Source organism: Mixophyes fleayi, chromosome 2, assembly GCF_038048845.1.
Source record: "Mixophyes fleayi isolate aMixFle1 chromosome 2, aMixFle1.hap1, whole genome shotgun sequence".
Lineage (NCBI taxonomy): Eukaryota > Metazoa > Chordata > Amphibia > Anura > Limnodynastidae > Mixophyes > Mixophyes fleayi.
Genome location: NC_134403.1, coordinates 86,046,961 through 86,061,236, shown reverse-complemented (window position 1 = coordinate 86,061,236; position 14,276 = coordinate 86,046,961). Strand labels below are relative to the sequence as shown.

General features: G+C 43.1%; 1 protein-coding gene across 1 annotated transcript; it reads left to right on the top strand.

Annotated features, from left to right (window-relative positions):
- The first annotated feature begins 274 nt into the window (after nucleotides 1–274).
- LOC142141232 (uncharacterized) lies at nucleotides 275–8,115 on the top strand. Its single transcript, XM_075199518.1, has 2 exons — nucleotides 275–2,026; nucleotides 4,430–8,115. Exons 1-2 carry the CDS (start codon nucleotides 634–636, stop codon nucleotides 5,317–5,319), a joined length of 2,283 nt encoding a protein of 760 aa, XP_075055619.1. The 5' UTR covers nucleotides 275–633; the 3' UTR covers nucleotides 5,320–8,115.
- Nucleotides 8,116–14,276: the final 6,161 nt, after the last annotated feature.

Sequence of the window (14,276 nt, the reverse complement as noted above, 5' to 3'; positions counted from 1 at the left end):
AAAGAATAGGGGCCACCAAAAAAGCACTTGGGAGTGCTAAAAATTATTTTTTAAATCTGCTGACAGATAGTACTTTTGACAGGCAGAAATATTAATGCAAAAGAATGGGGGACACCCAAAAAGCACTTGGGAGTGCTAAAAATTATTTTTTAAATCTGCTGACAGATAGTACTTTTGACAGCCAGAAATATTAATGTTAAGTGAAGCCATTTTAGCTGAGGGCACTTAAAATGCATGGATTATGTTTTTCAGGTCCTTACCCATTAGGGGTTAAAGTTGTTTTAGTCCCAGCCAATAGAATCCATGGGGAGTGGTTTCAGTCACCTCATTAGAAACTCCCATGGGCTTCTAGACCTTTCCTTCCTGTGATTTCACTGATGCAGGAGCTCCCTGGAGACAGATAAGATCGTTTTTATTGCTTTAGCTTTCTATCTTTTCTAACTCCCTGTTTTCATCTTTTTCTGTTTAATCTCATCCTTTACCTTATCTTTTAACCCCCCTCGTTTTTCTTTTTCTTCATTTATTTCTCCTCTTTCCCTTTTTTCCTTCTCCCCCTCCTTTTTTCCCATTCCCTCATTCTTCTCCTCCCCTCTCTCAATTTTCTCTGTTCCCCTGTATTTCTCCTTGCCAAAAATGTCCAGACCTAGGAGATCAGCGGGCCCCCCTGCACGTCTGTCAGACGGGTCACAGCTCCCGGCCGGGAGTCTGCGCCCGCCTGTTACTTTATCCAGCTCTGCCCCCTCTAGTGAAGCGCTGGGAGCGCTGCCTGAAAGCGTGCATCCCAGCGCTGTTAATATTGCTGCAGGGGACTCCCCTGTCGCTGGGTCTCAACGGAGATCTGGGCAGGGGGGGAGGGGCGGCGCTCGCAGGTCCCGGGCTCCAGAGAGATCAGCGGCGCTGGCTGCCTCAGGGGACGCCAGCGCTGCTGTGCAGCATAGTCAGCAGAGGAGGAGATCTCCTTCTCCTACCTCTGCTAGGTCCAGCCAGTCCTCCCTTCCTCCTCGCTCTCCACCTCCCAATTTGGCAGGTCAGGTCTCCCCCAGGGCAGCAGGGGGAGAGGGAAGCTTACAGGCACTGGCTTCCTCTTACAGTTCCCCCGTTGGTAATCACCTTATAGCTGTGAATGAGGTAAATTTGGAGTCACAGCATGTCTCTGTTTCTGCCACAAGTCACAGACCCTGGTTACACAGCAGCAGTGGTGACAGTATACCTCAAATTAATATTATCCCCCCACTTATGCCTCAGGGATGGATCAGGGGTAGAGTGCGCCCTCATATGGCTCATAATGTAAGTTTTCAGCCCATGTTATCTTCTCAATTACACACACCCTCACCACCTCAGGTTGGGCCCCCTATACAGTATAATTTCATATCTCCAATACAAGCTGCTAATGTTCCTCTGCAGAGGCTTCCATATAGCGATTCAATCAATGTCGGGGGTCACCCCTCGGCGCTGGTTCAGTCTGGGAGCTTTCAGCAAAGCCCAAACACAACGCTTAGTCCATGGGCAAGACCAGCAGTAGCACAGGTGGAGGCGCCCCACGGGAACCTGCCTCCCTGGTCACTACCGTATCCTCCTCCTAATCCAGATAGGGTCCAGCGGCCAATGCAGAATTGGATGGCACCGTATCCACCTCCTTATGTTTCAAGTTATGGGCATGCTTCTAATGCAAGCATTACAAATATACCCGTCCCTGATCTCAATAGCTCCCCCTTTGGGTTTGGTTCCTCCCAAGATCTGGCCCGCCCACCAGCCCCAGGTTTTTCCTTTGGTACGCCTGTCCCAATAGAGTCGTTAAACAGCATTTCAGGAGTTAGGGTTAACCAGTCGTTTGTGTCTGAAGTAGCTAACATACATTCTGTTTCAGTGACGGCAGTATCGGGCGGAGGGGCGGCCGCGCCATTGCCAGAAGTTATCACAGTGACGGGGAGCTCTGCCTTACAGACGGAGCCAGCAGGGGATTCGGCTTCAAGAGAAGAAACATCAACCCAAGCACTTGCGTTACCAGGGACATCTGCGCAAAGTGGTGAGTGTGATTCTATTTTGGCACATCGTTCACATACACGCAGTCCTCCTTTAGCTACCACTAGTGAAGAATCCGATGAGGAAGGTCAGGGTCCGCGTAAGCTTTTAAAAATCTTAACAGAGCATTTAGCGAAGCCCGCTAGGGTGACCCCTTCAGGCATAGCTCCACCCACGGCTTTAGGCGGTCCTATGGTACGATGCGACAATACAGCATTGTTAAGAGGCGTGCGTCGCAGTTCAAAGGATAGGATTGACAAAGGGTACTATGTCGATTTGTTTATGCTCACCTCTGCAGCCAAAAAAGAATTGCTGGCTGCCTGTGGTAAGGGAGGAATGGGTGAAGAAAATTATAGAACGTTCTCAAACTGGTTGAGGGGGTATTGTATATTCTCTGCCATCTATGTGGAGTCTAGACCGGACACCAGGGCGGATGTGTGGAGGTACCTACACCTGATTAATGATCTGTGGATTAACGCGGGTGGTACAATTTGGAGGCGTTACGATGAGAGTTTTCGTAGCAAGGCAAACAAAATGCATACTATCCCATTTGGGTGTAAGGACGTTGAGTCATGGATGGCACTGATGCTGCCAACTGAAGATGCTATGCCTCCTGTAGTACCTAGGTTTCAGAGCCAGGGGAGGCGTAGTACTCCCCAAAACAGTAAGAACAGATGTTTCGCGTATAACAATGCCTCGTGCGGAAGGGGTGACTCTTGTAGATATAGACACGTATGCTCCAAATGCCGAGGCAGTCACCCAGCTAAGGATTGTACCAGGCAGTCATCAGGAGTGGGTAGGGGCCGCGGTGCGCCAGGAGGTGCTAACTAAGGGGCCATCCCCTATTGATTTAAAAGTTCTAGATAAGTGGCTTAGTTTTTTCCCAGATGTTGTTCAAGCCCAGTGTCTATCCCAAGGCTTTCATCATGGTTTTCAGCTTCCAGTAGTAGGAGAAATTAGGTCGTCATCGGGCAGGAATCTTAGGTCAGCAGTCTTGCTTCCTGATGTGTTGAAGGATAAGGTTATGAAGGAGGTTAGCTTGGGTCGTATGATTGGGCCTTTTGATTCCCCCCCAATTCCTGATTTGATAATTTCCCCTGTAGGAGTTGTCCCTAAGAAGGCTGCGGGTAAATACCGTCTAATACAGCATTTATCCCATCCTCCCGGTTTTTCAGTTAACGACGCAATAGATGTTAGCTTCAGTTCAGTCAATTACCAGTCCTTTGAGGAGGCCTTGACTTTAGTTAGGGGCTTTGGGCAAGGGGCTTTATTGGCCAAGTTAGACATTGAATCGGCATTTAGACTGCTGCCGCTTCACCCAGAATCTTTTAGATTCATGGGCTTTAGGCTACAGGACGGTTTCTACATTGATCGCTGTCTCCCCATGGGGTGCTCAGTGTCATGCGCTCTTTTTGAAAAGTTTAGTTCGTTCCTGCATTGGTGCGTACAAGCAGGAACGGGTCATCAAGGAATCGCCCATTATTTGGATGATTTCTTGTTTATAGGTCCCCCTTCATCCGCAGTGTGTGCAGACACGCTTTTTTCAGCTACGGCATTGTTCAAAATCATGGGGGTCCCAGTGGCGCATGACAAGACTGAAGGGCCTAACACATGTTTGTCATTCTTGGGCATAGAGATAGACACCATTGCAGGTTGTTGTCGTTTGCCTGAGGAAAAGATAAACAAGTTGGGGGCAGCGGTTTCTGAGGCGATTAGTTCACAGGGTAGCTCCTTGCGTCAGGTTCAGTCTCTTCTCGGATCGCTCAATTTTGCATGCAGGGTGATACCGATGGGACGTATTTTTTCTAGAAAATTGCAAATGGCCACATCAGGCTTAAAAAGGCCTCATGCCAGAGTACGCCTATCGGCGGAAATAAAGGGAGATTTGAGAGTATGGGCCAAATTCTTGCAGTCTTTCAATGGAGTGCGGATATGGCCTAAGAGACAAGTCTCGAATGTTTTGTTGGAATTACACACAGATGCCTCTGGGGCGAATGGTTTTGGGGCCATTTTTCAGGACGAGTGGTGTGCAGCTCCTTGGCCTGAGGGGTGGCGTCAGAGCGGTTTGGTGGCAAATTTGCTGGTTTTAGAGTTATTCCCAATAGTTTTAGCCATTGATCTATGGTGTCATAGGTTAGCGGGCCAGAATGTTGTTTTCTGGTGTGATAACCTTGGAGTTGTGCAGGCAATAAATCGCCAAAGCGCTACGTCATTGCCGGCAGTGAACCTTTTACGTAGACTTGTTCTGAAATGTTTGGAAAATGATATAATTTTCCAGGCCAGACATGTACCCGGAGAGGTGAATAAGGTGGCAGATGCGCTTTCGCGTTTCCAATGGCGCCGCTTTAGGGAGCTAGCTCCTTTGGCTCAATTAACCGGCATCCCTTGTCCTTTCTATGCATGGCAGTGGGTCGAGTCGGAATGATCGAGTTGGCGGAGTCATCCTTGGCGCAATCCACAAGACGTGCGTATCAGTCAGCGTGGAGTCAGTGGGAGGCTTTCTTACAATCCAGGGCCCCAAGTACATCAGGTCAGGCGGAGGAGATTTTAGAGTTTATGTGGGAAAGATATAACACGGGTGTTAAAAAGGCGGCTATGGCCTCAGCATTAGCAGGCATTTCTTTTATGGCCAAATTACATTCAAAAGTTGATCCCACAAGAGGTTTTATTATTTCCAAGGCTATGAAAGGGTGGGCTAGAACCCGCCCTTCGGTTCCTGACTCTAGGCGTCCCATTACGGTTCCCTTGCTTAGGCAGTTGATTATGTCGCTTGCGGAGGTCACTTCTAGCTCCTATGAGTCCACTTTATTCAGCACAGCTTTTTCTATGGCGTTTCACGGAGCATTTAGAATTAGCGAACTTGTGGCTAAATCGAGAGTTTCCCTAGGTACAGCCCTTTTGGGAAAATATACTTTAGTTGCTAGTACGCAGGTCTCCATAAAAATTGCACGATCCAAAACGGATCAGTTTAGTAGGGGTCATTGGGTCACCTTGTCCCCTTGCAATGATACGAGTATATGTCCGGTGGCTTGGTGTAATAAATTTTCAGGAATAAGGCCTAAGGATAGCGAGGCTTGGCTAGCACACATGGATGGGTCTCCTTTGTCCAAGTTTCAGTTTAATGCCATTTTTAAAAGTGCAGTGATAAAGGTGGGGTTAGACCCAAAATTTTATGGAACGCACTCGTTCCGTATTGGAGCAGCTACAGCTGCTGCCATGGGAGGGGCCTCCGTACCCGATATTAAATTGTTGGGGCGATGGAAGTCCGATAATTATAAAAGGTACATTAGACCTTAAGGCAATTATATGCTCATGTTTTGCATATGTTATTTCTCTATTGTCTATACTTGGTTCTCTTGCTTTACTTTTATCTTTCTGGTTCTTATCCCCCCTCCTCCTTACTCTTCCCCCCCCCCCTTCCTCGGTAATCCAGGGCGAGAGCTGCTTGCCGTGTTCAACGGGGGCATGGAGGGATTTTTTCCCAATTTCTCCTACGGATTAAGGCCTGATTAGTGGTGAGCCTCCGGGGTTTTTTGGGTTGGTTCACCTTCATCTGGGTTACCGTTCCTTTACTTTCTTATCTGATTAAACCTGTTTAGGTTGGTGACATTTCCCGCCTAGGGGTGTTAAATCGTTTTGGGTTGGTACCTCATAGCTTATGTTAAACCATGATTGGTTGGTATGTTTGCATGTCTGTATCATAAATCACGCAGTGGTTGGTAGTCGGGCATAGAACCATAGAATTAATATATTGTCATGTTGGTGTAACATACGGTAAACCATGACTTATTTCCCACCTCCTGTTTAACCTTTAAAGGTTGGTATGTTTTCAAGGCACGTATAGGCGTCATATCGTATTCCCATTGAGCATATATATTCATCAATTCACCTCATCAGATTGGTAAAGGTAATACTGTTATTAGTGCCCCCTCCCCCTTAAAATATAAGTCTAATAGGTTGGCATTTATAGCCTCACATACGTAGTTCCCCTCTCTTTAGCTTAAGCAATTTTATTCATCATTGGCCATATTAGTCTTCTGGGCTATTAGATAAGCAGTTCTATCATATATTTAGTCATATAAACCGGTTGGTTGGTCCATTCTCCCCCCCCCCCCCCCTGTCCCACATTTTCATACGAAGTTGGTATTAAACCTTTGCGGTTGGTTGCAAATATGGACAATTTGTTTAAAGTATGCAGGGGTCAGGGTCATTGCTCTTCAGAGCTGGTGTGTCTTGGTGTTATGTATGCATATAGGAGGAAAAAAGTAAAGGTTACAGGGCCTGTGTTGTCCCTGGTTTATATTCCAGGAATATTTTGGAATATTTGTTACTACTCCAGATCACCAATTCTTTCTATCTTCGGTTTACAGGCCTGAAGATAAACATTTGGATAATGGGACACTCATTTGTGTATTGGGCTTCAAAACATCATTTGGCGAATGAGTGGTCTAATTTCCCATGCCCGGTGGATATAAAATGGATGGGGAAGAGGGGCCTTTGCTGGCCATTCCTGTTGTCTTGGTTAGAAGAGGAATTGGCAAAATCACAACATCCTGATATTATTGTTTTGCATCTTGGGGGGAATGATGTGGGGAAGACTAAATCATTGGCCCTCATAATAAGCATTAGAGAAGATTTACGTGCTATTCGGGCACGATGGCCTACAATTGGGATTTGTTGGTCCAACATTGTCCCTCGTTTATACTGGAGGTTTCCCATTCGCCCCTCTACGCTTACTAGATTATTAAGAAAAATTAATAGTGTTACGGGGAAACTGGTTAGAGAATTGGGGGGGGTAGAAATTTTCCACCCATCCATTAAGGCGGATAATACACACCTGTTCCGGCCGGACGGTGTTCATTTGAATAAAGAGGGGATGGGGTTTTTCATCAGGGAGATCTATGAGCAATTAGGTTCGTGGTTTTGTGCTCGTGGTGGCGGGCTGGGAACCCGTTAAAGGGTACCAGCTATGGTAGGAGAGCAGTGCAGTCAATGACTAGTCACAACGGTGGTTAGGATATTTGGCCGCACGTCACTGCCCCTTTCAAGTAACATTACTCTTGATCCTTCTGAGTGGAGGATCCCTTGGCGTGCTTTGCGTGGCCGTCAATGTTGAGTTCAGAGGGGAGCAGTCATGCTGACGCCTGTTTAACACCGGCCAATGTTAAGGGAGTATTCCTTGGTTTAGTTTGAATGCCATTTGGGCATTGCAGTATTTGGTTAGATGATTAGTTGTTTAGTTGACTGCAGTTTGCTCTCGCCACCACCAGGTGACTTTCATTTAATTGGTTTATGATTAATAAAAACTGCGACCTTTTGCCAAAGTAGCTATACGTGTCTGTGTCTTTATTTCATTAGATTAAGTAACACTTTTAAAGTACAAAGGTTGGTAAGGTGCGTGAAGGAAAAGGACATTAGCCATATGCGTTTTATGTTAAGTGAAGCCATTTTAGCTGAGGGCACTTAAAATGCATGGATTATGTTTTTCAGGTCCTTACCCATTAGGGGTTAAAGTTGTTTTAGTCCCAGCCAATAGAATCCATGGGGAGTGGTTTCAGTCACCTCATTAGAAACTCCCATGGGCTTCTAGACCTTTCCTTCCTGTGATTTCACTGATGCCTCCCTCCCGCCCAGCTAGTTATTGTTTGATTTAACAATCTTTTTTACAGAGGAGGCGCAGTTGGTGGGAGAGCAGTGCAGTCAATGACTAGTCACAACGGTGGTTAGGATATTTGGCCGCACGTCACTGCCCCTTTCAAGTAACATTACTCTTGATCCTTCTGAGTGGAGGATCCCTTGGCGTGCTTTGCGTGGCCGTCAATGTTGAGTTCAGAGGGGAGCAGTCATGCTGACGCCTGTTTAACACCGGCCAATGTTAAGGGAGTATTCCTTGGTTTAGTTTGAATGCCATTTGGGCATTGCAGTATTTGGTTAGATGATTAGTTGTTTAGTTGACTGCAGTTTGCTCTCGCCACCACCAGGTGACTTTCATTTAATTGGTTTATGATTAATAAAAACTGCGACCTTTTGCCAAAGTAGCTATACGTGTCTGTGTCTTTATTTCATTAGATTAAGTAACACTTTTAAAGTACAAAGGTTGGTAAGGTGCGTGAAGGAAAAGGACATTAGCCATATGCGTTTTATGCAAAAGAATAGGGGACACCCAAAAAGCACTTGTAGTGCCAAATATTGAAAAAAAAGACCCCTCTATCCTCCTCTCTATCGATTGTTATCAGAATTGGAATCAGAATTGTATTGTCTGTCCCTGCTCTAATCAGCCTGTGACTACACCCTGCTCTCTCCCTCTGTCAAATGGCGATGGATTGCTGTGGAGGCAGGTATTTATAGTTTTCAAGTATCGCGAGAACCGAGCCTCGAGATCCGACAAAATCACAATGACGTTCGGCCTCGATTTGGATTCCGAGCGGGCGGGAGAGTACCTAGCCTGCTCTGCTCGGTACTTGGATAGGCAAAGTTCAGGTGGGTTCGGTTCTCGAGGAACCGAGCCCGCCCATCTCTAATTGTAACCACCCCTCTTCCAGGTGAGACTAGGAGAAGAAATAGATTTATTTATTTTGCTACAGGTTTAAATAGTCTGTACTTAAAAGAGGATCTGACAGTTTTCTGCTGGAGTTTGATGAAAAATACGTATGTATTAAAGGAATTTCCACTAACATGTTTCAAGAGACTTTGAAAAGATATTATGAGTGGTTGAGAGGTGGTTTAAAACTACCATCAGCCCTAGTTGTCCTTAAGCACTGGGCCCTGACTTCACTCACTTTTTTTGTGACTAATTCTCCACTGAAACTCATAAATCAGCAATATACCTTACAAACCAATTGTTATTAGCACACATAATAGGCTGCTTGCCCCAAGTCTTTTGATACATGCAATAAGTTTCAAACACCAAGTATTTTGCAATAAACCACAATAGCAGGTCCCCAAATTTGTTGTATTATACAGCAGGCTCCATATCCCAAGCTGCTTTATCATTTGTCAAAATTTATTAAAGTATTACATTCAATCTTGAAATTGTGACTTCCATTAGCACTCTGACAACAATTAGCACTCTGACAACCAATCTGGGACTCCCCGTTGACTAATATTTTGGATTATGATTCTGTGTTCATCCATGTTCAATATTATTTATAGGAAAAGGGACGATATATTGTGAGTTTGGTTAGGCAATGGTTTAGGACCAGAGAGATTAGTATAAATAACCAATCACTCCAGATTTGGGAGAATTTTATTTAAATATGTCGAATTGTTTTCCATATATGCCAAATACCAAATTTTATTTAGGAGTAGTTGTCTAGAAGGAGGATCTGGGTTTTAAATCTGCCTGGGGTCTGTAGGTTCTCCTTGTGTTCATGTGAATTACCTTGGGGTGCTCTGTTTTCCACCCACAGTCTATAGACATACTGATTAAACTAGCTAGTGTGAATGTGACAGCAATATTAGACTGTAAGCTCACCAGGGCAGGCATTTGATGTTAACACACAAACATTATTGTCCAGCATATTGAAACATACCAGTGCAATATAAACAAAGGAAATGGTCATATATGAAAATGTCATTTTTGTGGTTTAGAGGCTCTTTAGTGTTCCTGTGTGGATACTTAGTTTAAAGTTACTGCTTGATAAAACCATCCATATCCACTATTTCCCATAGAGCTATGTTTGGTATCTGTGGATCATATTTACCAAGGATGAGAAGCTGGATCATAAATACAAACATACTACGTGACATAGGTATTAATGAACCTTTATAGGAACATAATTGTAAAGTAAACCTAATTTACAATGTATATTTTCTCAAAAAAAATGTGTTTCATCTTTAGTTCATGGATTATGGGTGGTTAGAGAGAAGATAAATAATTACATATGATTAAAAATGCACTAATGGCTTTTTATTAGATTGTACCACTATTATATGCTGAATTTAAAATAAATCAAACATAATATATAACAAGGACTGTAAACCAGAAGCTTTACTTTATTATTATTATTTTCCTAAATTTAAGAGATCCCTGTCCAATTTTGCATGTTATAGAAAAAGTATGGACGGATGGGAGAGCATATAATCCCTTAACTGGGCCCCTGGGTTCAAAGGAGTCCGAGGCTCCTGAAATCTACAAACTGGGAGATATGCAAGGAATTCTGGTTTGGATGGGGGGATCTGAATGGGTCCCAGCTGTGCTAGCTAGAGCTAAGGAATGCTCCCCCCCCCCCACCACCACATCCACACACAGTTACTACAGCACAGCCAATACAACACAGGGAGTGTTAGTCTATCTTACTCTGACTGGCTATGTCACATTCCTCACCAGTCTCCATTTACACGACATGGCCCCAGGAAGACTTGACCTAATACTTAAAACTGGGGACCTCTAGATTGGTTCTGTTTATCATCATCCTACTGGTCACAGAAGCAGACTATCCAATATTGTTGCTGCGGACAACTTTAGATTATAATCAGACAAGTCTTCTATCAATTATTGAGTTTAATGTTAAAAAATAAAATTAAAAAAAGAACCTGGTTTCTTAATAAGACTGGGCGAAAATGTATCCCCTTTTGCTTAAATATCCATGAAACTTGCGGTCTGTGTAGTTGGAGCAGTGTGGTTTTGGGACAGTGGACCTCTTGGATCCAATCGCAGTAAAAAATAACATAAAAAAACCCAAATCAGCTCTGAACGGTAACTCAGTTTACAAAGTAAACAGCCCAGTATAAATAACATACTTGAAATCTAAAAATATTAAATACAGACAACAAAGTACAGAGGTAAGAATTAAATTTGAGCCTTATTTGTACTAAGTAACAAGTAAGGAAAACATTAATGTTTTCTTTTCTTTTATATTTTAAAACATTGTGGTCATAATATATTAAAGCAAACTATACATACATTATTTCTCAGTTAACCCTTTTATTCATGTGCAGAAAAAGGATATGTCACATCTATGTTGCCCCAGATGAAAAGGCAATTACATTTCTGCTAAAATTTAGGTTTAAAAATTATTATTAAATACCATCACCATTCACTGATTCCCCCCCCCCCATATTGAAATGTGGGTACACCAGCTCTCTAAATATAATATGCAACTTCCTAGTTCAATACTGGATTATATAAAGGAGTTTGGAGCTTGTTGTAAGGGCTCAAGGGATTTATCGCTGATACTCTGATACCATTTCCATCTCAAAAACGCTTTGAGATGGAAATGGTTGAAGTGATACCACATGCAGCCACCACTTCCCTTAATCAGAGGCTGACACAAAATACTCACTGCTACCAGTGTCTGTGGCTACTTCTTGTGGCAACACCAGTCAAGATCTGAGCCCAGATGGGCTGTTCAGGTGTTGGCACACCCACGATAGAAATAAAGGGTGTTGGGTTTTGTTATTTTTATTTATTTCATTATTTCTAATTGATTTAAAATATATACACCCCAATCCCCTTTACATCTTTTTGCTACAAAGTGCCCCTTTTATGGACTGATATATCTGCATAAGTATATTCCTCAAGTGACTATTTTCCAAACTGCGGGTTTGAAAAAGTGGAGATGTTGACTATAGCAACCAATCAGATTCTAGTTATCTTTTATTTAGTACATTCTACAAAATGACAGCTACAATCTGATTGGTTGCTATAGGCAACATCTCAACTTTTTTAAACGTGCAGTTTAGTAAATATACCCCCAGAAGTGTCTGCTTGGCTCTAAAATGTATAACAACATTGTATATTATTATGTATCATCAACATCAACATTTATTTATATAGCGCCAGCAAATTCCGTATAGCTTTACAATTGGGAACAAACACAGTATAAAACAATACTGGGATAGAGAGGTAAGAGGGTCCTGCTCGCAAGCTTACAATCTATTTGCTGCTTCCAAGTGTTTGTAGCTGTGTATGGTAAGTTGTGATGGATAATAATGATCCACAGCTTTGTTATGATGCATTACGGTGTCTACTGACAATTAAAAAGTCTGTCTTTTTTAATATCCCCTTTGGTTGTTGGGTGCTATGTAAAAGTCAATTCTAGAGAGCATGGTGGCTTCGTGGTTAGCACTTCTGCCTTACAGCACTGGGGTCATGAGTTCAATTCCCGACCCTGGCCTTATCTGTGAGGAGTTTGTATGTTCTCCCTGTGTTTGCGTGGGTTTCCACCGGGTGCTCCGGTTTTCTCCAACAACATACTGGTAGGTTAACTGGCTGCTAACAAATTGACCCTAGTCTGTGTGTCTGTCTGTGTGTATGTGTTAGGGAATTTAGACTGTAAGACCCAGTGGGGCAGGGACTGATGTGAGCGAGTTCTCTGTATAGCGCTGCGGAATTAGTGGCGCTATATAAATAAATGGTAGTAATAATAATAATAATAATATATGCTTTGATAGTAAATTGTGGGTGGCTGCAGAATGGTCATAGGAGGTACTAGTTGTATAGTTGGGAAGCATTACAGTAGCAGCAGATTAAAAATGTTGTGGGACCCTTCAAAACTTGCTATCATCATCATCATTTATTTATATAGCGCCACTAATTCCGCAGCGCTGTACAGAGAACTCATTCACATCAGTCCCTGCCCCATTGGAGCTTACAGTCTAAATTTCCTAACATACACACACACAGACAGATAGACAGGGAGACAGAGAGGGAGAAACTAGGGTCAATTTTTATAGCAGCCAATTAACCTACCAGTATGTTTTTGGAATGTGGGAGGAAACCGGAGCACCCGGAGGAAACCCACGCAAACACAGGGAGAACATACAAACTCCACACAGATAAGGCCATGGTCGGGAATCGAACTCATGACCCTAGTGCTGTGAGGCAGAAGTGCTAACCACTAGGCCACTAATTTGCTATGGTTCAGTAATTCCTAGCTATTCCCTCTGCCTATTTATAGTAATATTACCATTAATATGTCAAGTAATATAAATAATAATAATGTTATTTATATAGTGCTTTTCTCTCTGGAGGACTCAAAGCATGTTACATGTGCAGAATACAAAAACATGTAATAAAAATAAACAGAATACAGAAAAAAAGAGCTAAGCATTTGGTATTATAAAAGCTGAGCTGCAGCAATTTAATGTTTGAGTAAACAGGTAAGTCTTGAGTTTTGAGTATGTTTTTGAAGATTTCAAGAGAGGGGGGCTCTCGGAGTGTGCGAGGCAGCGAGTTTCAGTGGGCAGGAGCCGCAGAGCTAAAAGCTCAGGCCCATATGAAGTATAGGAGATTCTAGGTACTGTTTGTAGTCCTTCATCTGTGGATCAATGTGGAAGCATAAGCTGCTAGGACCCTAATTCTGTAGGGCTTTGAATATCAATAAGCCAATCTTACATTCTCCATCTTACAGACAGTCAGAAAATGGAACAGAGAACAGGAATTATATGGCAGGAATTGGGCAATTTATTTAACAGCTTTGATGCTGCATATTGTAATTCTTTTTCTGGGAGACCCAGTTAGAGCACAGAGCAGTATCTCAAAGTGTGAGGACACGAGTGAATGTATGAGTGTAGGAGTATCTTCTAGTGGAATAAAATGTTTTATTCCATTAATGTTCCTCGGCTGAAGGAATGAAGATTTGAACATGGCTGACACCTAGGGGTAAATGTATCAAGCTGCGGGTTTGAAAAAGTGGAGATGTTGCCCATAGCAACCAATAAGATTTTAGCTGTCATTTATTTAGTACCTTGTACAAAATGACAGCTAGAATCTGATTGGTTGCTATAGGCAACATCTCCACTTTTTCAAACCCGCAGCTTTATATATTTACCTCCTGGTGTCTAAGTTTCAATCCACAAACAAGGACAACAACAAGACTCCGCACATTATCAGGGTTTGGCATCTCAGAATCCCACTTCAGCTCAGTTGGTTGAACTAGCTGCAATTTTGTCATTTGACAGTGAGCTCCCATCATAAGAACCTCTGTTTTATCTGGATTCAACCTCAACCACAACTAGCATTTATCCATTCCTAGACAGTCATTAAGGATTGCTATTAGGTTCTCATTACTCAGAACAAAGGATAGGTACAACTGAGTATCATTTGCATAAGAGTGGTAATCCAGGCCATGGTATATAATAATTTCACACAGTAGTAGTATGTATACTGCAAATAGCATGGGAGATGGGAACATTACCTTTGGCAGATGCACTGGAGCAGATAAGTGTTCTCCTGGAGACACTCTCTGCCAGTGTGAAACCATTTGAACCAACTAAGGACTGTGCCATCCAGTCCACAAAAACTATTCAGG

Coding starts and splice junctions, on each gene's coding strand:
- LOC142141232 (XM_075199518.1), top strand. CDS start 634: ATGTCCAGACCTAGGAGATCAGCGGGCCCCCCTGCACGTCTGTCAGAC. Junction 2,027..4,429: donor AGGGACATCTGCGCAAAGTG/GTGAGTGTGATT, acceptor TATGCATGGCAG/TGGGTCGAGTCGGAATGATC.